Source organism: Ochlerotatus camptorhynchus, unplaced genomic scaffold, assembly GCF_037179485.1.
Source record: "Ochlerotatus camptorhynchus isolate MF236.1 unplaced genomic scaffold, CSIRO-AGI_Acam_v1.1 ptg000193l, whole genome shotgun sequence".
Taxonomy (NCBI): domain Eukaryota; kingdom Metazoa; phylum Arthropoda; class Insecta; order Diptera; family Culicidae; genus Ochlerotatus; species Ochlerotatus camptorhynchus.
Genome location: NW_027040683.1, coordinates 4,370,625 through 4,397,516, shown reverse-complemented (window position 1 = coordinate 4,397,516; position 26,892 = coordinate 4,370,625). Strand labels below are relative to the sequence as shown.

The following is a 26,892-nucleotide window of genomic DNA, read 5'->3' as shown; positions in this document are numbered from 1 at the left end:
TAAGAATTTAGTTAATGTTACGTTAAAGTTAAGTTAAGGTTATGAAGTTAAGTTAAAGGTAAGTTAAAATTATGTTTATGTTAAGATAAAGTTAAGTTAAGTTATGTTTAAGATAAAGTTTAGTTAAAGGTAAGTTAAAGTTATGTTGAAGTTAAGTTAACGTTAAGTTAAAGTTAAGTAAAATTTAAGTTAATGTTAAGTTAACGGTAAGTTAAAATTATGTTAAGTTGAAGTTTATTCAAATTTAGGTATAAGTTATGTTAAAGTTAAATTTATTTTAAAGTTCAAGGTAAGTTAAATTTACGATAATGTTAAGTTACAATTAATTTAAATTTAAAGTTATGTTAAAGTTCAAGTTATGCTAAAAATAAATTAAATTTATGTTAAATTTGATTCAATTTAAGTTAAAGTTTTGCTAAAATTATGTTCAAGTAAAGTTAAAAGTTAAGAAGAAGTTATTTTAAACTTAAAGTTAAGTTAAAGTTCTGCGATAGCTAGGTTAAAGTTAAAGTTAAGTTCAAGTTAAGTTCAAGTTAAGTTAGAGTTAAGTTAAAGTTAAGTTAAAGTCAAGGTTGCAAAGACTCATTTCAGCTAAAATAATGTTTTTCGGAATAATAAAACCAAAAGATGGTATGATGGCATGTTTTACTTGTAACTTACAAGAAGAGGTTACAAAGTATGCGTTGGAAACATAAAACCTGTAAATTTTGCTTTCTATGAGTCACAATCAGCGATTTGCTGATCGCTGAGTGAGTGAGTGAGTTAGTGAGTGAGTGAGTTTGTGAAAAATCGCTGATTGTGACTCTCATGAAGTGAAATAAACAGGTTTAATATGTCAAACACATTCTTTGCAACCTCTTCTTGTATCCTACCAATTCAAAATTTGATCATGGCATCTAATTATTTCATAATTTAGAAAAACATTGTTTTAGCTGAAATGAGTCTTTGCAACCTTGGTTAAAGTTAAGTTAAAGTTAAGTTAAAGTTAAGTTAAAGTTAAGTTAAAGTTAAGTTAAAGTTAAGTTAAAGTTAAAGTTAAGATAAAGTTATGTTAAAGTTAAGTTTAAGTTAAGTTAAGTTAAAATTAAAGTTAAGTTAAAGTTATGTTTAAGTTAAGATAACGTTATGTTAAAGTTAAAGTTAACGCTTAAGTTAAGTTAAAGTTCAGTTAATGTAAGGATAAAGTTATGTTAAATTTAAGTTAAAATTACGTTAAGGTTTTGTTAAAGTTTAAGTTAAGTTAAAGTAATGTTAAATTTATGTTAAAGTTATGTTAAAGTTATGTTAAAGTTAAGATAAAGTTAAGATGTTTTCGAATACAAAGAACCGGTGCGTTGATGTTAAAATGCAATCAAAAGTACTTAAAATAAGTAGTACTGACGGTAATTAAAATTATCTATCCGTAATTAATGTAATTAAAAGTACTGAAAATGTAATTCATGTACTTTAATAACGAAATTTCAGCTGTAATTAATATAGTTAAAAATTAGTTAACGTTACATTGTGTAATTAATGTAATTAATGCAGTATTTAATGGAATTAATTTAATTACAGCCGTTGCCTGCATTGGAATTAAAGGTTATTGCGTGCCCCTACTTAGGATGTATTTTTTTTTACTCTATTAGAGAGATTTTTAGCCGTTGGCTAGTTCATCTCTAAATCATATTAATATTAATAATTAAAGTTACGTTCAAGTTAAGTTAAAATTGAGTTAAAGTTAAGAAAAATTTAAGTTTATGTTTAGTTCAATTATGTAAAGTTAAAGTTTATTGAAACTTAAGTATAAATTATTTTTAAATTAAAGTTATTATAAAGTTAAAGTTAAGGTAATATTTTGATAATGTTAAGTTATTATTAATTCAATATTTAAGTTATGTTAAAGTTAAAGTTATGTTACAGTAAAAGTTATGTTAAAATTAAGCTGAAATTAAGCGAAAGCTAAAATTAAGATAAGAGTATGTTAAAATAAAGTTCAAGTTAAGTTAAAGTTATGTTAAGGTTAAGTTATAATTAAGTTTAACTTATGTTAACGTTAAGTTAAAGGTTTGTTAAATTTATGTTAAAGTTAACTTTTAGTAAGTTTAAAGTTAAGCTAAAGTTATGTTAAAGATAAATTTATGTTATAGTTATATTAAAGGTAAGATGAAGTTATGTTAAACTTTAGTTAAGTTATGTTATAATTAAAATAAGTTCTCGGTTAAGTTAAAGGTGTGTTAAAGTTAAGATACAGTTAAGTTAAATTTAAAGTTATCTTAAAGTAATATAAGTTAAAGTTGAGTGGAAGGTTCGTTAAAGTTGACTTGAATGTTAGTTAAAGTTATGTTAATGTTAAGTTAATGTTATGTTAATGTTAAGTTAATGTTATGTTAAAGATAAAACTAAGTTAAAGTTATCTTAAAGTTAAAGCAATGCTAAAAATAAATTAAATTTATGTTAAATTTGGTTACATTTTAGTTAAAGTTTTGCTAAAATTATGTTCAAGTTAAGTTAAAGTTACGATAAAGTTATGTTAATGTTTAAGTTAAGTAAGTTATTTTAAAGTTAAAGTTAAGTTTAAGTTATCTTAAATTTAAAGTTAAGTTTAAGTTATTTTAAAGATCAAGTTAAGTAAAAGGTAAGTTAAAGTTAAGTTAAAATTATGTTAAAGGTAAGTTAAAGTTAAGTTAAAGTAATTTTAAAGTTATAATAATGTTAAACTTAAGTTAAAGTTATGTTAAAAACAAGTTAAAGTTATGTTATAGGTAAGTTAAAGTTATCTTAAAGTTAAAGTTATGCTAAAAATAAATTAAATTTATGTTAAATTTGGTAAAATTTAAGTTAAAGTTTTGCTCAAATTATATTCAAGTAAAGTCAAAGTTAAGTTAAAGTTATTTTTAAGTTAAAGATAAATTTAAGGTATTTTAAAGTTAAAGTTAAGTTAAGGTTATTTTAAAGTTAAAGTGAAGTTTAGTTATTTTAAAGTTAAAGTTATGTTAAAGGTATGTTAAATTAATTTTAAAGTTAAAGTTATGTTAAACTTAAGTTAAAGTTATGTTATAGGAAAGTTAAAGTTATCTTAAAGTTAAAGTTTTGCAAAAATAAATTAAATTTATGTTAAATTTGGTAAAATTTAAGTTAAAGTTTTGCTAAAATTATGTTCAAGTTAAGTTAAAGCACAGACATAACGCTCACAATCACATTCATCATCGCAAATAATGTTTTAGTTGGGAATGTACTTGCACTTGTCATGGTGGCGCCACTGAAGCATTGAGTAAGCCACCACATTTCGAACTTATCAGTGATGCCAGTTCTTTTTCACGTCTAGTTAGTAGATGAATGATAAGTGGTCAAGGCATCCCACTGGAGACACATACCACATCTGACGAATACAGAAAAAAATGTTGAATATTACATCAAAGCTGCTGCACATTAGTCATTCCGTTCTTAATATTACGTTGTACGATGTACACAGAATTCGAAAACAAATCATGTTGATGAATGTAATATTCTATCAACTTTTACCAGTTATTGATGTTCAGTAGTTCACCATAAATATCATTAATTGATACATATTATTTTTTTTTTCTTCTGTGTACACATTGATGTGATGAGCGGTGGTAGAAAGGGCACTAATAAGTAATACATTACATCGTTTAAAAAAAAATCCAATTAAAGAAAAAGCACACTAAGCAAACAAAACAAATCCATAAAAAAAAGTATTAGCTTCTGAGAACTTTTCCTACGGATATGTATTTCTGCAGAATTCAATCAATTCTATTGATCTTCGGAAAATTTGATAGAACCGACCTCACTGACTTCCATCTGATTTGTTTTTATTCAACACAACTGACGCGTCTAGCAACCGAGCAAACATACCTAGATACCTATTACTAAAGTATTTCTTAAGTATTTATAAATATAATAAGTATATCGATAGAAATACAGAGTGGGATGTCCCTAGCTAATATGGGTTGATTTATCTAAAGATATATGAACTTTCTTGAAATTATTTGAAATTCGCTGAAGTACTACCAGTTTCTAAACGAACTTCCCTGAAGCACTAAACATTATTCTGAAAATCTACGACCTTCCCAGAAGTTCTGAAATTTGCTCTGACCATCTACGAACATCCCTGAAGTCCCACAAATTTCTTTAAAGAACTAATAATTGCTCTGAATCACTGAAAATATCTCTGAACATCTGCAAACTTTCCTGTAGTTCTGTAATTTTCTGTGCAGATCTATGAACTTCCGTAAAATACTGAAAATTACTCTGAAGATCAACAAATATTTCTGAAGCACTGAAAGTTATTCTGAAGTTTTACGAATTTCCCTGAAATTCTGAAAACTTATAACCTCAACTTTACTTTAACTTCAACTAAACATTCACTTAACTTCAACTTTGACTTAATTTTAACGTAGTAAGAACTTCCATGTGAAGTGCCAAGAAATTTCTAGAAGTTCCAAGAACTTTCAAAAAGTTCGAAGAACATTCAAAAAATTTCAAAAGCTTCCAACATCTTTCAAGAAGTTTCAAGAACTGGAGTTTCCCTGAAGTTCTCTTGAAATTTCCCTGAAATTCCCTGGAAATAACTTTACCATGACTCAAGCTAAACTTAATAGTTTTACATAACTTTATCTTAACTTAAATTTTAATTAACGTTAACATAACTTTAACAGAAGCTCTCTTGAAATAACTTCAACTAAACTTTTACTATACTTTAACTTAACTTTAATTAAACATTATCGTATTAAATTAACATAACTTTAAGTTTAAATTAACTTCAACTTTTTATATTTTAATTTAGCTTAATTTTATCATAACTTTAACTTAAGATTCAACAAACCTTCATTGAATTTTCAAAAAAGCAGTTTTTTCGTTCAAATTCAAAATTCTGCCAATGAAAATGTCATCAATGTGTTTGGGTAGGCCAGTAGAATGCAATGATGACATTTTCGTTGGCAAAATTTTGAATTTTAACGAAACAACTGCTTTTGATTTTTTTTAATGATTATTGAAAAAACAATGATGGTTTGTTGAACCTTAAATTTAACATATCATTCACTTTAACTAAACTTTAACTTAACCTTAACTAACCTTCACTAAATTTTAGCTTAACTGAACTTGATTTTATATTTAATAAAAAAAACTTTTGTTTTACTAACATATTACTAATTAACTTAACTTATTTTTAACTATTACTTAACTTGAACTAATCATATTTTTAATTCTCAATTTTGATTTAACTTTGACTTAATTTTATCTTAACTAGAACTTCTAAGAAGTTACAAAAACATCCAAGAGCTGAAGTTTCCCGGATGTAACATGAACATAACCACAACTTAGCTTTAACTAAACATTATTTGAAATTTACCTCAACTTAAACTAAACTTAAATCTATGTTTCGAAACCGAAAAAACGAAATAAAAACATAAAAAATGGAATTTACGAAAATAAAACTAATTAAATTCAAGAAATCAAAATCCAAATTTATCAAATTTAAAAATTTATAAATTTAAAAAATCAAACAACTTAGTAGGACCACAAACGAAGTGACAGACGGAGCGGCTCGAAAACTTTGGTGACTAACCTGCTATTGCAATTTTTCAGTGTACCAAATGGCAACACCACTACCACTGGATTGTACCACATGGCAACACTACTACTGGATTGAACTAGCATTTTCACCAAATGTACTAGAATGTTTTGGTTCTATCTCTTTCACTCTACTCAAAACTGGAATGGATAAAAAAAAATACAATATGATATACACTCTTTGCACACTGTCAAAGAATCATTGTACACAAAATCAACTTTGTGCAAAACCAAAACAAAAATACTATCCCATCTGGTGGATGATGGCACAAGCTTCTAAGAAAATTCTATTACAGCGAACCACATTATTTTAATTGATTTCTTCGCCAGTTAGTCGTCTGTCACTTCGTTTGTGGTAGGACTCCTAGTGAAAGTTTCAAGGAAAGTTCTTAAATGGTTCCAAAGGAAGTTTTAGGAATATAATAAATAGTTACCGAGGGAGTCTATGTTACAACCCAATGCATCCCCCGATTCATCACTCTCAACATTGATAATGTTTGGAATGAATCATATTCCTAAATTTAATGTTTTTTTGAATCTCAAATTCAACTTTACTGCAATTTCTCAATTTTTAGTTACTTAAGTACATCATTTAACTTACTTTCGTTAGTAAAATGTTGTATGGAAAAAATATGGAAAGTATGGAAAGTGAGAAAACTTCACTCAGTCTGTGAGTTAGTTTTTACGCCTGTGTACTCTCGGTATTGCCAGATAAATTTTGTAATTTTTTCTCTACATAAATATTAATTAAATTTTATGTAGTCCATATACCACATCAATGTCACCGAGCTTATCTTCAAGTCACCGGACAGCGTTAGTTTAGGTTGCACCATCTCAACGGTGGACCTAACGAATTTGGATTATTAACTCAGTCCAACAAGGTATAAATAGGACAAACAAATTTTTTATAACATTTCTTATCCTCGATTTCATTTTATTCATCCTGTGCAGAATAGTACTCTACTATCAATTGACGAATGGAGCTCCAACTGATGTCGCAGTCGTTCAACTTCAGCCAGAGTTCCAGAGTTCACTAGTCTTCCGGATCATAGGCGCCTGACATCGCTTTTCAACGTCTACGTGTTACCCACGTTGCAAAAATACCCATATTATAGGGAATATGGCACTTTTCTGAACCCGATGGTAACCATCTTGGATTTCTGGTCTGTAGACATCACCCCTATTCAAAAATTACCTATATTGATGGATATTTGACAGTATTTCCACTTTTTGTTCAATTGGAAGCCAACATCTTTGATTTAAAAATGACGTCGGATATCGATTGATGGCCTTTAGTATTCATCCCGATTCCAAAAATAATAATTCTGATGGGTGTTCCCAAATTTTCTGAAACCAGAAATCACCATATTGGATTTCCAAATGGTGTTGGATATCAATTTGCGCCTTCCATTCGGGGTGACAAAAATATCCATAGTGATGGGGATGGGACAGTATTTTATACTTTTTCTGAAACCGGAAGCCGCCATTTTTATTTAAAAATGGAGTCGGATATCGATTTACGGCCTCAAAACGTCGCCCCGATTCCAAAAATATCCATATTGATGAGAGTTCGACAGTATTTTCCACTTATTCTTAAAACAGAAGCTGCCATCTTTGATTTTGATTTTTGGCCTCTATTCGTGACCCAAAGTCCAAAAATACCCATATTTATGGACTTTTGGAATTATTTTTCACTTTATATCGATTTCCAGTTGATTGTAGGTTGTAGATTGTAGTAGAGTTGGAAACTTGATCATGTAAACACTATGCAGCATTGTCTGGTAGTTCGTTAAAAAATGCTACAACAATCGTCAAGCTCGCTGTAACGTCACCTAGTGCCTCGTCATCCACGAATTGGCGCCTATGTCAGTAGTCTAATAACTCTTAGCGCGCTGATGGCATGGTTCCAATGCCGCATAGAGAGTTGCTACAATGATATTGGGTTAGCTAAGGTCAGTTAACTGACTGGTGGGGAACGGGAGCTTTAGCTATGGCTATTATGTATGCATTTCTATAACGTTATCTAACAACAATGGTGTGTACTATTTACAAAATCATGTTTGTAATTCTAATGTGTTGTATGGTTGAAAGCATTTGAAAAAGTTAGATTCTAATGTTTTGCACATTTGAAAACATCCGAAAACAATAAGTTCTTGATACAATTGAAAACACCCGAAAATGATGGATTTGACCTTGATGGGTTCTTCCACCGGGACACCCGGAATGTGCCCGGATTTGGCCAAAGTGGTTCTTGGAACTAAATTTGAGTTCCATTGAACCAAAAATTGAATTCTCATGTAATTTGATGTGTCGCATGATGGGTTTGACCCTAATCAGATGTTGGCCTCTTCCCCCGGGACACCCGTTATGTGTCCGGATGTGGCCAAAGTGGTTCTAGGAACTAGATTTGAGTTCCATTGAACCAGAAATTGAATTCTCATGTATTTTGATGTGTCGCATGATTGGTTTGATCCTAATCAGATGTTGGCCTCTTCCCCCGGGACACCCGGACAATGTCCGGATGTGGCCAAAGCGGTTCTAGGAGCTACATTTGAGTTTCATTGAATCAGAAATTGAATTCTCATGTAATTTGATGTGTCGCATGATGGGTTTGACCCTAATCAGATGTTGGCCTCTTCCCCCGGGACACCCGGAATGTGTCCGGATGTGGCCAAAGTGGTTCTAGGAACTAAATTTGAGTTTCATTGAACCAGAAATTGAATTCTCATGTAATTTGATGTGTCGCATGATCGGTTTGACCCTAATCAGATGTTGGCTTCTTCCCCGGGACACCCGGAATGTGTCTCGATGTGGCCAAAGTGGTTCTTGGAACTAGATTTGAGTTCCATTGAACTAGTAATTAAATTCTCATGTAATTTGATTTGTCACATGATGCGGTTGACCTAGCATGTAAGATATTATTGTTAGGTTAAGTTCTATTTAAAAAAAACATATATGTTAGTTATAAGAATAAGATAAATAAAGATTATTGATGAAGTCATGTTCATGCTTCAACTGTTTTTATTTTTATTAATTTAAAACCCATTGAAAAAGAAAATGGTGGTGAACAACCGTGAGCGCGCCGGGGCGCCTGGGGGCGGACAAAATGGCCGAAACGATCAGTTTTTTGACAGGTATCGTTTTCGCCTCAGGCGCCCAAATGTTGCAAATATGGTCGCCCCCGGCGCGCCGGCGACCAAAATTGGACCAAGCGGCGCCGCGAGGTTCGAGTCGCCCAAGTCCGCCCCGTCCGCCGAGCGGTCCGGGGGCGAGCCGTGGGCGACTAGCCCGCTGTATGTGGGCATGCTCCGTATACGTTGCGGAACTCGCAGCTATATTTTACGCAGTAGAGCGAATTGCCTCACTACCTTCTGACCATTATTTCATTTTTACGAATAGTCTTAGCTCATTGGAGGCTATTCGTTCAATGAGGCCGATGAAGCACTCCTCGTATTTCCTGCCTGAAATACGATCTAAACTGAGTGCTTTATCTAACTGCTCCTACACACTTAGATTTTTTTGCCGAGATGGGCACCACCGAGCGGCTCGGCATTTTATTTTGCTTGAAATTCAGCAAAAAATATGTTTGTTAGCCGAGATCTCGGCAAAATTCCGGTTTGTTAGCTGAATCTCGGCAAGTTTTCACTGAGATCCAGCAAAATAAAATGCCGAGCTGCTCGGTGGTGCCCATCTCGGCGAAAAAATCTAAGTGTGTATACTATCACCTTAGCTTGGGTCCCATCTCATTGCTCAATTCCGGGTAATGAGAAAGCGGACTCGTTGGCTAAGGTGGGCGCTATGGAAGGCGATATTTTTGAGCGACAAATCGCCTTCAACGAATTTTTCTCCATTGCTCGTCAGCAAGTCCTCATCAGTTGGCAACACAAATGGAATGATGGTGAATTGGGAAGATGGTTACATTCTATTCTCCCACAGGTGTCGAACAAACCATGGTTCAAAGGGTTGGACATGAGCCGCGACTTTATACGCGTTATATCAAGGCTTATGTCCAATCACTGCTCGTTAGACTCGCACTTCTATCGAATTGGGCTTTCAGGCAGCAATTTATGTCCGTGTGGCAGTGGTTATCACGATATCGAGCATGTTGTTTGGTCGTGTACCCTACACCGTGTTGCCAGATCTGATTTATCCACATCCCTCAGGGCCCGAGGAAAACAACCCGCGATACCCGTTAGAGATGTCTTGGCGAGCCGAGATCTCGACTATTTGAATTTAATTTATGTGTTTTTAAAACGGATAGATCTGAGGATTTAGTAGTTAGTGTCATCTTGTGTTCTCTCAAGTTGTTAGCTGCCCATCGGTGTACCCCCATGTTTGTCTTTTTCATCAGAGTGTCGCCTAGTTCGAGATCAAGAGCACATTGCTCTCCAAACCTTGTGTTCACAATCCCTACCCTGCCATTAATTTGTTACAATTTGTCACCCCTAACCTCGAGATAGCCGCGAGTAATCGGCCCCCGCTTTACTAACGTTAGTTTTAAGTAATTTTGTAATCTAATCAATGAATATTGGCTCCGCAAAGCTATAGCAAATAAGCCTGGAAAAATAAACGCATTATAATAAAAAAAAAAAAAAAAATTCACTTATTGATAGTCACAAAAATCTACTAAAATCATTTAAAAAATTATTGTTATTATCATTATTCATAATAATATCAAGCAGAAACTTGCTGAACAACACATATTTAATAGTTGGTATGACCACATGAATAAGGGGTTCAGTTCATTAACTACGTTGACAGTTTTTTTTTTTTGGGATTCTTACCACCCCCTCCCCCTGCGTAGACAATTGACCATACACAATGTTTAAGTACCCCCCTAAACAGTCCACATAGTTAATGAACAGCCCCTAAAAGTGAATTGATAGATGAAACATACAATAACAATGGTTTCATTGTCATGGATAAGCTTTTTATTGTGGCATCAAAATACGCATTGATTGAGTTAGTTCAAATAATCATGTGAACATGTGATGTGACATTCGAATTTAATCAACATGGATACACAGAAACTAGCATGGGAAACGCCTAAATGTATCTCAGGTGATCAACGATGATCAACCAATGATTTTTTGTGAATTTTGATTAAATTCGATTAAATCTCCGCAAATCTTTACGCAAATCGATGATTATTAATAATTATTTGATTATTTAGGTGCCACAATAATTTTTAACATGCTACAAATGAAACAATTTCCGATACATTTTTGTATAGCGTCCTTATTTTTAAGGACGAAGGAAAAGTAATATTTCCAGTTATTTCTCCTACGCACATGATGCAATTGATTCTTTTTTAGGCTCATATTGCGGAATTATAATGTGACATCCAAAACACGCATGATTTAGAATTCCTCGAATTCTTTCAGTTGCAGCCATGCGAATCTTAATGTGCTAATATTAATTTCCACTAGTGTATACTGCAGGCAACCGATTTATTTCATCCGATCAAAATTCAGCGCAGGCTCGCGACCTAGCTACTTGAAGAGTAACACCGGGATTATACCCAGGAACTAGTCCTAGAAGTTCAGTACCCTTACCATCCTTGTGGATCGTTATACCTATCAAGCATAGCATCGCCTGGTTCTCACTCACGTGACTCCGTGTGACTCAATCAGGTAGTGACAGCTACCCTTCGAACGAAATTAAATCGACACTTGTTCACACAGCGCAGGGGCTATCCACTTACCGCATTTGCTTGCACAATGATAGGAAGTTGCAAATTTTCAAATATTGTCATTTACTTTATCAACCGGTAGCCGCGAATTGATGGTCGCTATAAAAGATCCATTCCACTGGACAACAGTTGACAGTTGCGTTTCGGCGCTGTGGAAAGTGACCGTGATCAAGTAAATTAGTAGTAGTAATGAAGTGGAAGTGAACGGGGCAACAAAATGGGAAGTCACCTTATAGTAAACATTGTGGCCTCACTGATCTTAGTGAGTGCGGTCCGTGCCGCTAGCTACAAATTGCAGTTCAACAATGCCAACGTGGACGCCACGATCAATTCCGATTCCAGAGAACTAACCGTGCAGACGGATGGAAAAGTGGTACAGAGCATTCTGATGAGCCTTGACGTGGCGTCCATGGTGCATTACGAGGAAATCGCAAATGGATTTAAACTGAGCAATGCGGATGGGGAAGAGATCGAACTGGTGAGGGATGCTGATACGGTAGAGTTTTCGTTGTTCACAATCGCCAGAAAGGTTCGCCACCGGTTCAAGGTGGTGACGGATTGCGTTCGGATTACCGGATCGAATTGGTACGGTGGACCGCAGCAAAAGTATCAATACTGGCCGATTCAAAAGCTAAAGTTTAATGAGTATTCGATGTTGACGAAGGAAGCTGATAACTGCGCGGTGGCCGATCGGTATTGGTTGAACTCGCTGGGATCGTTTGTCTACGTGGACGATGAAACTCCGCTGTTTGTTGATCAAAACTACGGGCAGCCGGGATACATGTGCTTGGAGGCAAATAAGTCGTTGCCGTACGATATCTACGATAACACATATTCGTTCGTTTATCAGATCGGTGTAGCTAAGGATGCAAAGGAAGTGCACATGGCTGCGGTTCGGAACATTTTGGGCAAACCTTCGGGCCATCCAGCGGAAGCGATGGTGAAGTATCCGATTTGGTCAACCTGGGCTCGATACAAGCGAGATATCGATCAGCATGTGGTGTTGGAGTTTGCCAAAGAAATAGTAAATAACGGTTGGCCGAACAGTCAATTCGAACTGGACGACGATTGGGAGACGTGCTACGGAGCGTTGAAGTTCAACACTACCAAGTTCCCGAATATTAAACAGACAATCAGTGCTATCCGAGCGGTAGGATTCCCAAGAGTTACGATATGGATCCATCCGTTCATCAACAAGGGTTGCGAACCGGTGTACTCCGATGCGAAGCGAAAAGGGTATTTGGTAGCGGATCGTAATGGCAATACCGATACGGAGTGGTGGAACAGTAATACGGGGCAAGCAGCTTACGTGGATTTCACGAAACCGGAAGTCGCGAAATGGTTTTCCGAGCGATTGCAGGCAATTTTAACTGAAAGTGGAATCGATAGTTTCAAGTTTGATGCCGGTGAGACCAGCTGGACACCACCGGATCCTGTGCTCAACGGACCACGTTCCCACCAGCCGAATATGATCGTAGACGATTACGTACGAACGGTTGCGAAGTTTGGAGATTTGGTTGAAGTTCGATCGGCGCACCGCAGCCAAGATCTGCCGATTTTCGTCCGCATGATCGACAAAGATTCCGAGTGGAACTGGAACAACGGTCTACCAACGTTGATCACCACTCTGCTGCAGATGAACATGGTCGGATATCCGTTGGTTCTGCCGGATATGGTCGGGGGCAATGGGTACAACGATCATCCACCTAACAAGGAGATGTTTATCCGTTGGCTACAGGCCAACGTATTCATGCCAAGCATTCAGTTCTCCTATGTTCCTTGGGATTACGACGCCGAAACGGTGGAGATTTCGAAAACGATGACCAACCTGCACGAGAAGTACACTCCACAGATCATGGAACGATTTAAGCTGGCCGTTTCCGATGGATACCCGGTGAATCCACCGCTTTGGTGGATATCACCAAATGATACCGAGGCACAGAAAGTGTACGATCGTAAGTTGCTTGTCGAATCTTTTGAATGACGAGAAAAATCGAATAATTGTTGGATTTTTATTTTTTCCAGAATTTCTGTTGGGAGACAACATCATCTCCGCACCGGTAACGAAGGAAAACGTTCGGGCCAGAGATATCTACCTGCCACAGGGTGACTGGGTGGATGGCAACACTGGATCGACCCATACCGGCCCCAAATGGATTCGTAAATATTCCGTCCCACTGAAGACGCTTCCGTACTTTTTGCGGAAAGGTACGTAGGACGAATATGACCATATTGATCAGAAATGGAAGTGATGAATAAAATTAAATCAAAGCAAACAACAATTTGTGTAATTATTTATCTGCAACCGAAAAGATTGATAAGGTCGTCTACTGCTACGGGGGACCAAAACATGCATCTGCCACGAGAAGAATCGCTGATAAAGCTGATACAATTCATCTAAAGATAGATGACAGGGTCATAAGGTATAAAAGTACCGCAGACTTCAGCTGCTAGTGTCAGTCTGTTTTCAATATTTTCGACGGAAAGTTTTCCCTCTCTTTAGTGATGATTGGTTGAACATATAGTGACAAAATGGCAGAAAATTATACTGCTAGGACATTGACGGTTCTAGTGGTTCTGATGGTAGCTTCGGCGTACGCTACCAGCTATAAGGTGCACTTCCATGCGTCGAATACACTGGTGACGATTACCCCCGAAAGTCGGTCGCTGACGGTGGAACGGGATGGAAAAGTTGTTCAGAATGTCCTCATGGATCGTGATGTGCAATCGGTTAGCGAATTTGAAGAAACTGTGAGTGGATTCATGTTACGCAACAATCGTGGAGAGGAAATTGAAATCCTGAAGGATGTAGATCAACCGCATTTTTCCCTATTTACCATCGCCAGAAGAGTACGACATGCTCGGAAGAAGGTCGCGGACTGTGTCAAAATACGAGGCGCGAACTGGTTCGGGGGGCCAGAACAGAAAAACCAATACTGGCCAATTCAGAAGCTTCGCCTACGGGATTACTCCTACCTGTCCAAGCAGATCGACAGCTGCTCCGTAGCCGAACGCTATTGGTTGAACTCGCATGGTTCGTTTGTCTACGTAGACGAGGAAACTCCACTGTTCGTGGATCAAAACCATCGAAAACCGGGCTATATGTGTTTGGAAGCGAAGAAGTCCCTACCGTACGATACCTATGACGAAACGTACTCGTTCGTGTACCAAGTCGGAGTTGGCAACGATGCCAGAGAGGCACACATCGATGCAGTTAATACCATTTTGGGTAAACCTTCGGGCCATCCAGCGGAAGAGATGGTCAAGTATCCGATTTGGTCTACCTGGGCCCGTTTCAAGAGAGATATCAACGAGACTGTCGTCTTGGGGCACGCTGATGACATCATCGCAAATGGCTGGACAGACTCGCAGTTTGAAATAGACGACCTCTGGGAGACATGCTACGGATCACTGACATTCAACACGACAAAATTCCCGAACATCAAACAAACAGTCGCCGACATCAAAGCTAAAGGTTTCCCCAGGGTCACACTCTGGATTCACCCGTTCATCAACAAGGTATGCGAGCCATTTTACTCAGAAGCAAAGCAGAAAGGATATTTGATTACCGATAACAACGGCAGCACCGATACGTGGTGGTGGAACAGTGGACTAAATGAAGCTGCATCCGTAGATTTTACAAACCCGGAAGCAGCGGAATGGTTCTCTCGACGACTGCGTCTAATTCAGGAGCAGTCCGGAATTGACAGTTTCAAATTCGACGCTGGTGAAACCGACTGGATACCAACAGATCCTGTTCTCAACGGACCTCGCTCCAAACATCCAACTCTGTTCACCATCGACTATCTACGAACTGTGGCCAAGTTCGGTGACTTGATCGAGATTCGTTCAGCTCACCGTACTCAGGATCTTCCTGTATTCGTCCGTATGATTGATAAGGATACCGAATGGCATGGTAACAATGGCTTGCCAACGTTGATCACTACTCTGCTGCAGATGAACATGGTAGGTTATCCCTTAGTTCTACCTGATATGATCGGAGGCAACGGATACGATCCTGGCGTAGCCGATGGTAATAATCCACCGAGCAAGGAGATGTTCATCCGTTGGCTTCAGGCCAACGTGTTCATGCCGAGTATTCAGTTTTCGTATGTTCCGTTCGGATACGACGAGGAAACGGTTCACATATCGAAGAAGATGACCGACCTGCACGAGAAGTACACCCCGTTGATTATGGAGCGTTTCAGGCTGGCTGTTTCCAACGGTTATCCAGTCAATCCACCCATATGGTGGGTATCCCCGGATGACACGGTAGCTCAGGCGGTCGATGATCGTAAGTTGGTTTGCTATTCAAGCTAATTGTGGCAATCGATGAAATATGTTAATTCTTTCAGAATTCCTCCTGGGTGATGATGTGATTGCGGCACCGGTTATCAAGGAAAATGCTCGTTCCAGGGATATTTACCTTCCGGAAGGAGAATGGGTCGACGGAAACCTGGACGATCTCCATGTTGGGCCGATGTGGCTTCGGGATTATGAGGTTCCACTGAGCATGCTGCCATATTTTGTAAGGAAGGCTATGTACCAGAGTATGCAATAAATCAGACAGCGAACAAACGATGAGTACAAATCGTTATCAGTGGGGGTTTGTAATTGATTAAATTTCCGATAAAGAACACCGGTTTCATTGTCATATTGCAGTGATGGTGTTTTTTCCATGGTTCAACGACATGATAGGCTCCAAATTGTGTTATGTCTGAGATGCTCAGTTAGATATTTGTTTACAATGGTTCCGAATGGTGATGTTGCACTGATGTCTTCATCAACAAGCATTTCAAGCATATATGTCAGTGTGATGTAGCTCCACAAGATTTATGAGTATTATGCAAGCCGCTGCTAAGAAGTAACAACCCAACTTACAATTTCAGCTGCAGATTTGCTTTTACAGGCAAAAATTGGCTTACCCACTTTTTTTGTTGAGTGCTCGGCAATACATTTTACTGATATGACGATTGTTTGCTGAGATTCAGCAAACGATATTCCGAGACTCAGGAATCAAACGTCATATTTGCTGAGATCCTGGCAAAATATGTTTGCCGGGGGCTCGGTTGTGCAAATCTCGACAAAATTGTCGAGATTCGGCAAACAAAACTAAATGTGTATACAGCCTGTATAAGCTAGTCTGCAGCTAAAATTGTTTGTTGGGAACAAGGAGAGCGATACATCTAAATCTCAATTCAACATGCTCAAAAAATCTCACACTAGCGAATCAATCTTCGAAAAATCTTGTTTCATTTGTCACATCTACTTGCATCACGCATCATCTTTTTGCAGGAAATCTTCAGAATCGTCATCAATCTTCTTTCTATCTACTTGACGTGCACGCAGCTAGCCACAGCAAAACACAATGTTTCCTGCATCGTACACACTTAGATTTTTTCGCCGAGATGGGCACCACCGAGCAGCTCGGCATTTTATTTTGCTGGATCTCAGTGAAAAACTTGCCGACATTCAGCTAACAAACGGGAATTTTGCCGAGATCTCAGCTAACAAACATATTTTTTGCTGAATTTCCAGCAAAATAAAATGCCGAGCTGCTCGGTGGTGCCCATCTCGGCAAAAAAATCTAAGTGTGTAGATAGACTCGCCCCCCTCGGTAGGGAACGGATATATTTTTTTCAAAATCCTGGATCAAGATTAGTCTCTAAAATACTAAAATTTCGTCAATTTTCAATTCAATTCCCATGCCATGGCAATTTTCTCAAGGTTTTGCTCTGTGCATGGAGAACTCCGCACTTGAAAGTGTCGTATCTCCGTAACCTCTCAATGAGATTGAATTCCGTGTTCCACAGCGCAACCTGCAGATTATTGTGACTGAGTTCGTCGATAACTTTTTCGTACTTCTTGTAGGTATTGCTCGTAGCAGAGAAAGACAGGATTGATTTAAACGAAGTTTATTACTGTAAACACAGCTTGATGGTTGGATTAGAACTAATTAGAACTAGGTGAAAATTCACTATTTATACCCTCCTAGTTGTTTATTGGTTACCATGGAGTCCTTGGTTATATACTTGCTGCCATGGTATCCTTTTGTTATTTACCTACACACTTAGATTTTTTCGCCGAGATGGGCACCACCGAACAGCTCGGCATTTTATTTTGCTGGATCTCAGTGAAAAACTTGCCGAGATTCAGCTAACAAACAAGAAGTTTGCCGATATCTCAGCTAACAAACATATTTTTTGCTGAATTTCCAGCAAAATAAAATGCCGAGCTGCTCGGTGGTGCCCATCTCGGCAAAAAAATCTAAGTGTGTAGGTTGTTTATCCGTTGCCACGGCAATCTTCAAACAAACGGACCTGGCTTCGGCGTATCCTCGGCTACTTTGTTTCACACTCCCTCTCAATCCGACATTCCTAGGTAAGACGTCAGTTGTTGGAACCGGGTGGCTTCCATAGGTTTTGGAAAGGTCACGGGTTCCAATCGGCTCGATGTTCAGTGTACCACTCTCCACCAGATCTCGTATGAAATGATGTTTCACGTCAATGTGCTTGGTCCTCTTGCTTTCTAGATTTTTGGCCATGCCGATGCATCCTCGGTTGTCTTCATAGATTGTCACTGGATTGGCAATTACTTGAAGGTCGTTCAAAATGCCGCTGATCCATACGGCCTCTGCTGCAGCTGCACTAAGAGCGACGTACTCAGCTTCACTTGACGACAATGATACGGTGGATTGTTTCTTGCTACTCCAGGATACGGTGCATCCATAGACCTTGAAAATGAAGCCGCTCACAGATTTTCGGTCATGAAGGTCGGCCGCCCAATCGGCATCGGCATAGCCTATGAGCGGTACTGATTCACTGTTCCTCTGGTATTCGAGACTCAGGTTTTTTGTCCCGCTAAGATACCGCACCACTCGCTTCAATGCATTCCAATGTACGGTTGATGAATCCTGCTGGAATCACCCGAGATAACCGACAGGCTAACATACATCTGGCCTGACACAGAGCATAATGTACATCAAGCTGCCAAGCAATTCGCGATATGGTTCTTCAGCGCTAGGCCCACCTCGAGGTAGTTGTAGACCTTTTTCCATTGGAGTCTTATCGGATTGCATTCACCCATTCCAAAACGATCCAGTACCTTTGTAACGTTGGATTCCTGTGACAGTCGCAAAGATCCACCATTACGGTTGTAATTGATCCGTATACCAAGAAAGTGTCGCGATTCTCCGCAATCGGTCATCTCAAAAACAGTAGATAGCTTCTTTTTTAGCTTGTTGATGGTGTCCAAATTTCTTCCCGCAATCAGAAGATCATCGACGTACAGGATGATATAAAGCTCATCATTCTCCTCGTACCTGACGTACAAGCAGTAGTCTCTCTTCGATCGTACGAAACCCAGTTTCTCGATCTGGCTAGTGAACTTCTGATTCCAACACCGTGGTGACTGCTTAAGTCCGTAAAGCGACTTTTGCAGCTTCACGCCATCCCTGGTGCTGACTTCGTACCGTCTGGAGGACAAATGAAAATTGATTCCTTTAGCTCGCCGTGACGAAAGGCCGTCTTTACATCCATCTGGTGAAAGAAGAAGCCCTCGTGAACACCAACCGCAAGGATGATTCTAACCGTCGCAAGCTTGGCCACTGGAGCGTACGTCTCTTCGTAGTTCAGTCCAGGTTTCTGCAGAAAACCCTTCGCGACAAGTCGGGCCTTGTACCGTACTATCCGTCCGGCCTCGTCCTCCTTAATCCGGAAAACCCACTTGGTTTTTAATGGCTTCACGTTAGCGGGGCATGGTACCATCTTCCACACCTGATTTTTCTCCATTGACTGCAACTCGTCTTGAATGGCTTGCAACCACTCGTCTCGGTCTTCCCGAACTAGCACATGCTTGTAGGTTTAAGCAACATCTAATGTGAAGGAAAACGCAGCAGGGGTTGCTTGGAAACCAGTAATATAATCGAGCAACTTACCCGGAAACTTGCGCTCCCGTTCGCTACGCCTTGACGATTCTGCATGAGTTTCGTCACTATTTATTTGCGAAGGGAGCGCAGCGACTGTTGCTTCATCTGATATGTTGTCCTCTGGATCTTGGATATGTTGTCCATCGTTGTCCAAATCTGATTCTTCATCAGCAGGTTCGTCTTCGGGTTCAGCTGCTCCCCCTCTTGCTCGTACGAAGGTAAAACGACTAACGGCTTCTTCTCTTTTCTAGGCTCAGAAGCGTACGGGAAACAGGTCTCGTCGAAACGAACGTCACGAGCAATCACTACCTTCCTGCTTTTTCTATTCCATATGCGGTATCCATTGGTTGCATAGCCGATCATGAGGACTTCTTGACTTTTAGCATCCAACTTTTTTCGGAGTTGCGTAGGGATCCATGCATACGCCTTGCATCCAAAAACACGAAGCTTCGACATGTCCGGCTTGGATCCCATCCAATATTCGGCCGATGTTACTCCTTCCAGCAACGCTGCGGATGGACTGCGGTTGATCAAATACACCGCTGTAAGAGCTGCTTCATTTCACATCTGCTTCGGCATTGACGAATCAAGCAACATGGTCCTCACTTTTTCCACAAGCGTTCTGTTGAAACGCTCAGCCACACCATTTTGTTGAGGCGTGTAAGCGACAGTTGCCTCAACCTGAATACCTTTCTTTTTGTAGTAGGCTTTCTGTGCCGTTGATCCATATTCCCGACCTTGATCCACGGTCAGTTTCGAAATCCGCGTGCCGAAATGAGCGGTTACCAGTGCTTCGTACTCCTGGAATTTTTCGAAGACCTCTGACTTCCGTTTCATGAGGTGAATCATAGCAAAGTGCGTTTTGTCGTCGATAAATGACACAAAATATTTCAATCCGTCCCAGGCTGGTGGTTCGATTTGACCGCATACGTCCGAGTGAATCCGCTCGAGGGGTCGCTTTGCTCGGGTTCGTGTTCCATCGAACGGGTCTCGACACTGTTTGCCTTGAGCACAGGCATCGCAGAACCGATTTAGTCCAGGCTTGAAATCCACACCAGTGGCCAGCTCCTTTTGAACGATTTTGGCCATTCCACCTTGGCCAAGATGTCCTAAGCGACGATGCCAAAGTTCGTTGCGATCCACCTGGCAAACGTTAGCAACTGGATCACTCACCTTAATATCGAGCTCGTATAAGTTCCCCTTCATTGGTGCAGTAGCGATAACATCGCCATCCTTTTTCAGTACAGCTTTATTCTTGAGAAACAGCACTTCGACACCGACGGCCGCAAGTTTCTTCACTGACAACAGGTTTTCGCGGAGATCCGGCACGTAGAGAACATTCCTCACTTTCAGAAGCACGCCGTGGTTACTGTAGCCATTGATTTCGCCTTCGTCCTTTGCTACTAGGTTTTCACCATCCTTCGCCACATTGATCACCACCGGGGTCGGGAGTCTTTCAGTCGAGTCGAAAAACGTTTTTACATTGACCAAATGATCACTCGCCCCAGAGTCCAATTTGAAATTAATTGTGTTACCGTGTTACTAAATCTTTGTTTGGGGACTACTTTTGTCCATCTCCAGGCTTTGTCTGGAGATTCAGGGTCGTTTGAAGGGCTCCAGGAAGAAATTGGTGGAAATACTTCCCTTTTAAAAAATGCAAGGTGGATCCAACAAAAGAGATGGAGGAAATAGGGAATAGCGTGGTTAAATAATTAGATAATACAGAAATAGCTTAGTTTAACATAGTGTATTCGTGTTTTTCATGTTTTAGGCGTTAAATTTTGGGAAAAATTGGGAAAATGAAGGAATCAAGGGTTACTGGCACATTACCGATTCGATGCGTCGTTTGGCTGGCTGACATCGGCCTAGCGTTTTGGTTTTGCCGGACGATTCCTCCTTCCTCGCTGCGTGCTTCAAAACTCGGCGGTCTTCACAAAACGGTCCAGACGACGGGGTTCGATCACCAGCCGGGAATAAGGTACGAGCGGACCACTGGAGGCGTTCACTAGCTGCATCTCTGGATCGGATCTCTACACTCGCAGGTTTGAAGGGCACACCGGCACTTAAACAATGGCCGCGTCGGAAGTTCCTCTTCGAGCGACGGCACGCGGGAAATCTCACTTGATTTGTTCACTATTAGAGAGTTGTCCCACGGTGACAGACCTTTTTATCGGCCTCGGTGTGATGGTGTTGATCGTCTACCACACCGACGATAATCGTGGTAGTCAACTGTGGCTGTGCCTTGTGGTAACTTTTGACGGAAGGTGCATTAAGGGTGGGAATAGGGATGTTCAGGAAGTGGATATTTTCGTGGAATTCGATTTCAAATTCAATTTTGTCTTAATCAGTTCAATTCAATTTTCATTTTAACTAAGCTACTCGGTAAAAACTAAAAGAAACTATTTACAAAAATAATGTAACATATTTGATAGGTTACATTCATTCCCCACTCCAGTTAAAAAAAACTTTTTATAGGGTAGTAGGGTGACAAGATCAGGGCCGGTAGCTCTCTTTTCATTGAGAGTTAGTTTGATTTGACGGAATGATTTTTCCATGGGAGAGGAGCTCTTTTCCTCCAATTCACATAACTTTAAATGATAGAGTCTGGCTACCAGCATAAGGATTGGATAAGGATGCTGGTTTAGTTGCTCTCTTTTCATGGAGCGTCAATTTGATTTTGCGGAATGATTTTTCCATGAAGAGGAGCTCTTTTCCACGAAATCACGTAACACTCAATAATAGAGTCTGGCAACCGGATAGGAGACAAGTTCAGGTCAGGAATACTTGCTGAGGCAGCTCTCTTTTAGTTGCGGGTTAATCTGATTTGACGGAATGATTTTTCCATGAAGAGGATCTCTTTCCCGCCGATTCACGTAACCTTCAACCATAGAGTCTGGCTACCAAGCTAGTGGGAAAAGGATGAAAATGTTTGAGTTACGTTGAAATAGCATATGAAATCGGAAAGTGCGGCCTTCCTGAATATTGGTTCGTCAGAATAAATAAGTATGTGTTCCTCCTTCTTCAATCAAATATTTAGTAAAGCTATTCTTTTTCTCAATACAATATCTTTTAAATTTTAATCTTAGTCTAGATGAACAGAAGAATATTCTAGTAATCTCTTCATTTATCTATCATCGCCGAAAATTGATTCGAGATCAAAAAAATACTCACACACCCACCTTCTTTCATACGATTCATCCATTCTAATAATTCATTCACAAAACTGTCTGGTTCAGAAAACGATAAACCCAGAACAACTCAATTTCACTCACGAACATTTGATTTACTATCGTAAACTATGATTATAGGGATCCCTATTTCTAATTATTCAGAGAGAATTCTGTCGACATCATGACAAACCCCTCGAGTGTAAAATAAATTTTGTATATCTAAATGCGCCACCTGGGGAGGCGTTACTAAAAAGGTAAACATTCCCTTAGTCTGACCCTGGCTAGAACCAAGAGATCTGTCAGAATTAGGTTTTGCACCGTCGGGGTTAACCTCAATCTGATGACAGTTTAGTGGTACTGTTTACGTGGACTTAGCCGATTTTTTCTTGGGTGGATTTTCTCGATAATTTTTCAGACTGCAGTGAGATGTAAATCACATTTCTGCAATGTTCACGAGCAACATCCTTGCAATGCGCTGTTCCTCGAAAATTTTCAAGTTAAAATACGGAAATTTTAAAATATATATTTTTCGAAAAAACGACTAAGTGCTTGTAAACAGTACCACTGAACTGTCAAAAAGGTTCAGCCGATTAACACTGAGTTCATTTATGACGTCACGCTGCCAGTACCTAATTAGGTTTTGCACCGTCGGGGTTAACCTCAATCTGATGACAGTTCACTGGTACTGTTTACGTGGACTTAGTCGTTTTTTTCTTGGGTAGATTTTCTCAATAATTTTTCAGACTGCAGTGAGATGTAAACCACACTTCTGCATTGTCCACGAGCAACATCCTTTCACCGCGCTGTTCCTCGACAATTTTCAAGTTAAAATTCGGAAATTTTAGAATTTTTTTTTCGAAAAAACGACTAAGTGCTTGTAAACAGTACCACTGAACTGTCAAAAAGGTTCAGCCTATTAACACTGAGTTCATTTGTGACGTCACGCTGCAGAACCTAATGGGAAAGAAGAGGAATTAGGTTCTGCAGCGTGACGTCACAAATGAACTCAGTGTTAAACGGCTGAACCTTTTTGACAGTTCAGTGGTACTGTTTACAAGCACTTAGTCGTTTTTTCGAAAAAAAAAATTTCTAAAGTTTCTGAATTTTAACTTGAAAATTGTCGAGGAACAGCGCGTTGCAAGGATATTGCTCGTGAACATTGCAGAAATGCTGTGTACATCTCACTGCAGTCTGAAAAATTATCGAGAAAATCCACCCAACAAAAAATCGGCTAAGTCCACGTAAACAGTACCACTAAACTGTCATCATATTGAGGTTAACCCCGACGGTGCAAAACCTAATAAGAGGTGAATGAAGGAGTAAAAAACAACAGTTTCGCTCTGACGACGTCAACGGTACACGCTCATTCAAGTTTACTCTAAAGTGAGTAAAATTCCACTCACTTTCGTTAAAAGTGGAACTACTCTAAAGTGAGTAACCCCATGTTTACTCACTTTTGAGTATTGTATGAATTTGTCAAAATCTGAGTAGCACTTACTCAGTTTTGGTTTTCACAAAATTAGCACAACTGAGTAAAGGTTACTCAGTTTTGTAAATATTATATTTTGACAGGAAATTATAAGATCGAAACTTTTTTGCAGCAGAATAAAAACGATTTATTTTGTCACAACAGAATTATTTAAAAAAATGAAATTTTATAAACTCTAATCAACAAATTGATAACAATTCTGCTTATTAAGCGATTCTACCGAAGGCCACTGCAGCTAGCATGTTATCATTTCCAGGTGCTTTTTCCATTCCGGGAAGTAAGCAGGGATGTAACACATTGAACATCTCGAAATGTACTAAGCGGCTTTCTGGCACAACTTACGGATCAGTTTCTTTGCATTTTTTTATCTGAAAATTAAATTTTTTTTTAATATATTTTTCATAAAGCTTACTTGCAATTCTCTCATAGTGAACTTTCCTTTGGATCGAGCTTGGAATTCTGAAGTTCACAACCAAAAGTTATTGCAGAAGCTCAGAAAAACGTAACCTGTGTAAATTTGGGCTGAAATAAAGTTTATCTTATAGGAAAAACACCATCTGCTACTCACGCTAGTCTAGAAAAGTTTCACAAAACGCTGAAACTTTCACTCTTTGAACGCTTTATGGGAATTTCTCGGGGAATTCGCTTCCAGCCCAGGACTTCAAAATTTTCGGACGTTTATTACTTTTGATCTTACTCAAAACAGTAAAGATCCATATTTATTTAATTAGAGTAAATGATACTCACTTTGTTAAATTAATGTTACTCAGTTTTTGACATTTAGCATACAAATACGAAACTGAGTCAAAGTTACTCACTTTAGAGTAAAATCAGACGAGCGTGAAGGCATGGATGGAAGGTAAATAAACAGGTAAGTTTCAATAATTTTGGCCGATAATTATTGTCTTCTTTTAGCAATCGACGAATTAATTTGCTGTGACAGTATCACCCGGGTTTCAAGTGAACGGCTGGCCATACACCCAAGTTTTTACCGCGTAGGTCTTCCAGCTCGTAAGAGGACGAGCCAATTTTTCTCTTCACCTTGCAGGGTAAATACTGCCGCCCTAGCTTGGCATTGTAATTTTCGATGGCTGATGATTGCTTCATATTCCTTCGATAGACTAATTGCCCTTCCGAGAAGGCCTTAGCGAAAGTACGGTTTCGCAAATTGTAATGGTTTCGGGACAAATCGTGTGATTTTTCAAGATTCTTGCGGACTAGCTCGTGAATCTTGTCAAACATCTGATTGCGTCTTTCCTCTTTCTTTTCCTCAGATAGCTCTTCTCCGTGCCGGGAGAGACGATGGTCAGATCCCTGTTCTGCTAGCTCTTGCCCGTGGGTGATAAAATATGGAGTGAATCCTGTGGAGGCATGAACGCTGGTATTGAGCATCATTTCGATCTCAGGGATCTTTGTATCCCATATACGTTGGTCTTCTTGGACGTACGTGCGAATGGCTGCATTTATTGTCCGGTTAACGCGCTCCACGGGATTCGACTGGGAATGATAGCGGGAGTTCAACCAGTGCGTGATTTTGAAGTGTTCTAGAAGTTCTTTAAACTCTTTCGAAATGAAAGTGCTGCCATTGTCTGTGATAATGGTTTCAGGAACAGAATTTCTATAAAACCACTGATTCTTCAAAATCACACACATGGTTGAACTATCCAGCTTCTTCACTGGGTGGATCATTACCCATTTAGAAAAATAATCACAGATCACCAGGATATGCTGATTACCTTTCCGACTGCGCGGTAAAGGGCCCACAAAGTCCATCGAAATGATCTGCCACGGTCGGGAGGCACAGCGCATTTTGCCCATTTCCGGGTTCGTCTGCCCATACGACGGTTTGACCTCTTTGCAGGTAGAGCAGGCCTGTATGTATGTTTTGGTGTCCTTGGCCATTTTGGTTCAATAATATCGCTGTTGAATACGGGTTAGAGTTTTGTCAAACCCCGGATGAAACTGATCATCATGTGCCTGCTTTAATACGTCGGGGATTTCGTTACTTGAAAGGACTTGTTTCCATTCAAACCGGGAGTCGAACGGTACGTCCTTTGCGATAATATATTTATACAATCTACCGTTCTCAACTTTGAAGTCAGTAAAATCGTCTGGGCGACTGGTGACCTTTGCCATGAGGGAAGCATACCATGTTGAAGTTTGTGAATCTTGGACTACAGCAATGCTTCGTGATAGGGCATCCGGAACGACATTTTCCTTGCCCTTACGGTGCACTACTGTCATGTCGAATTGCTGAAAGTCCAAGCTCCACCGACTACAACGGGATCCAACTTTCCACTTCGTCTTGAGGATGTGAGTCAGAGCTGATGAATCAGTCACCAAGGTGAAGTGATAGCCTTCGATGTACCCCCGAAAAGCTTCGATGGAAAGCAGAGCTGCTAGAGCCTCCTTCTCAGCAGCGTGGTAGTTCTTCTGTGGTGTAGTGAGTTTTCGAGAAAAATAAGATATAACCCTCTCACCACCTTCCTGCTGCTGAGTGAGCACACCAGCAATAGCTGTATCGCTCGCATCCGTTTGGATGACGAATTCCCGAGAAAAATCGGGACTTCCCAGAATCGGTGCGCTGATCAACTGCTCTTTTATCTCACAGAAGGCTCGTTCTGCGGTTTCGGTCCAGCCAATGATTTTTGTTTTGGACTTTAACAAATCCGAAAGTGGTCCACAAGTATCGCTAAAATGTGGGATGAATCGCCGATAATAATTCGCCATCCCTAGGAATCTCCTGAGCTTGGTAATCGTGGTAGGTCGTTCGTATTCGACGATGGGTCGAATTTTATCAGGGTCTCCACGAAGACCTTCTGAGCTCAAGAGATATCCAAGGAAGTGAATTTCCGGTACCCCGAACTGTGACTTTTCCAGGTTTATCATAAGGTTGGCTCCGTTCAGTCTTCGTGCGATCTCTCGAAGTAACTGAACGTGATGCTCAAATGTCTCCGTTACCACGACGATATCGTCGAGGTAGACGAAGACATAGGGCTCCAATACACCATGACCTAGAACTTGATCCATAAGCCTAGCC

The 26,892-nt window shown here is 39.3% G+C and overlaps 2 protein-coding genes across 2 annotated transcripts; both read left to right on the top strand.

Annotated features, from left to right (window-relative positions):
• The first annotated feature begins 11,414 nt into the window (after window positions 1-11,414).
• LOC135702425 (myogenesis-regulating glycosidase-like) lies at window positions 11,415-13,539 on the top strand. The gene is made up of 2 exons (XM_065223463.1): window positions 11,415-13,221; window positions 13,292-13,539. The coding sequence occupies exons 1-2, from the start codon at window positions 11,484-11,486 to the stop codon at window positions 13,480-13,482; spliced, it is 1,929 nt and encodes a 642-aa protein (XP_065079535.1). The 5' UTR covers window positions 11,415-11,483; the 3' UTR covers window positions 13,483-13,539.
• Window positions 13,540-13,726: 187 nt separating this feature from the next.
• LOC135702424 (myogenesis-regulating glycosidase-like) lies at window positions 13,727-15,848 on the top strand. The gene is made up of 2 exons (XM_065223462.1): window positions 13,727-15,560; window positions 15,622-15,848. The coding sequence occupies exons 1-2, from the start codon at window positions 13,799-13,801 to the stop codon at window positions 15,825-15,827; spliced, it is 1,968 nt and encodes a 655-aa protein (XP_065079534.1). The 5' UTR covers window positions 13,727-13,798; the 3' UTR covers window positions 15,828-15,848.
• The last annotated feature ends 11,044 nt before the right edge of the window (window positions 15,849-26,892 follow it).

Bases quoted from the DNA above. Each gene is read 5' to 3' on its own strand.
- LOC135702424 (XM_065223462.1), top strand. From the start codon at position 13,799: ATGGCAGAAAATTATACTGCTAGGACATTGACGGTTCTAGTGGTTCTG. The intron at 15,561-15,621 runs GTAAGTTGGTTT...TAATTCTTTCAG, and splicing joins AGCTCAGGCGGTCGATGATC to AATTCCTCCTGGGTGATGAT.
- LOC135702425 (XM_065223463.1), top strand. From the start codon at position 11,484: ATGGGAAGTCACCTTATAGTAAACATTGTGGCCTCACTGATCTTAGTG. The intron at 13,222-13,291 runs GTAAGTTGCTTG...TATTTTTTCCAG, and splicing joins GGCACAGAAAGTGTACGATC to AATTTCTGTTGGGAGACAAC.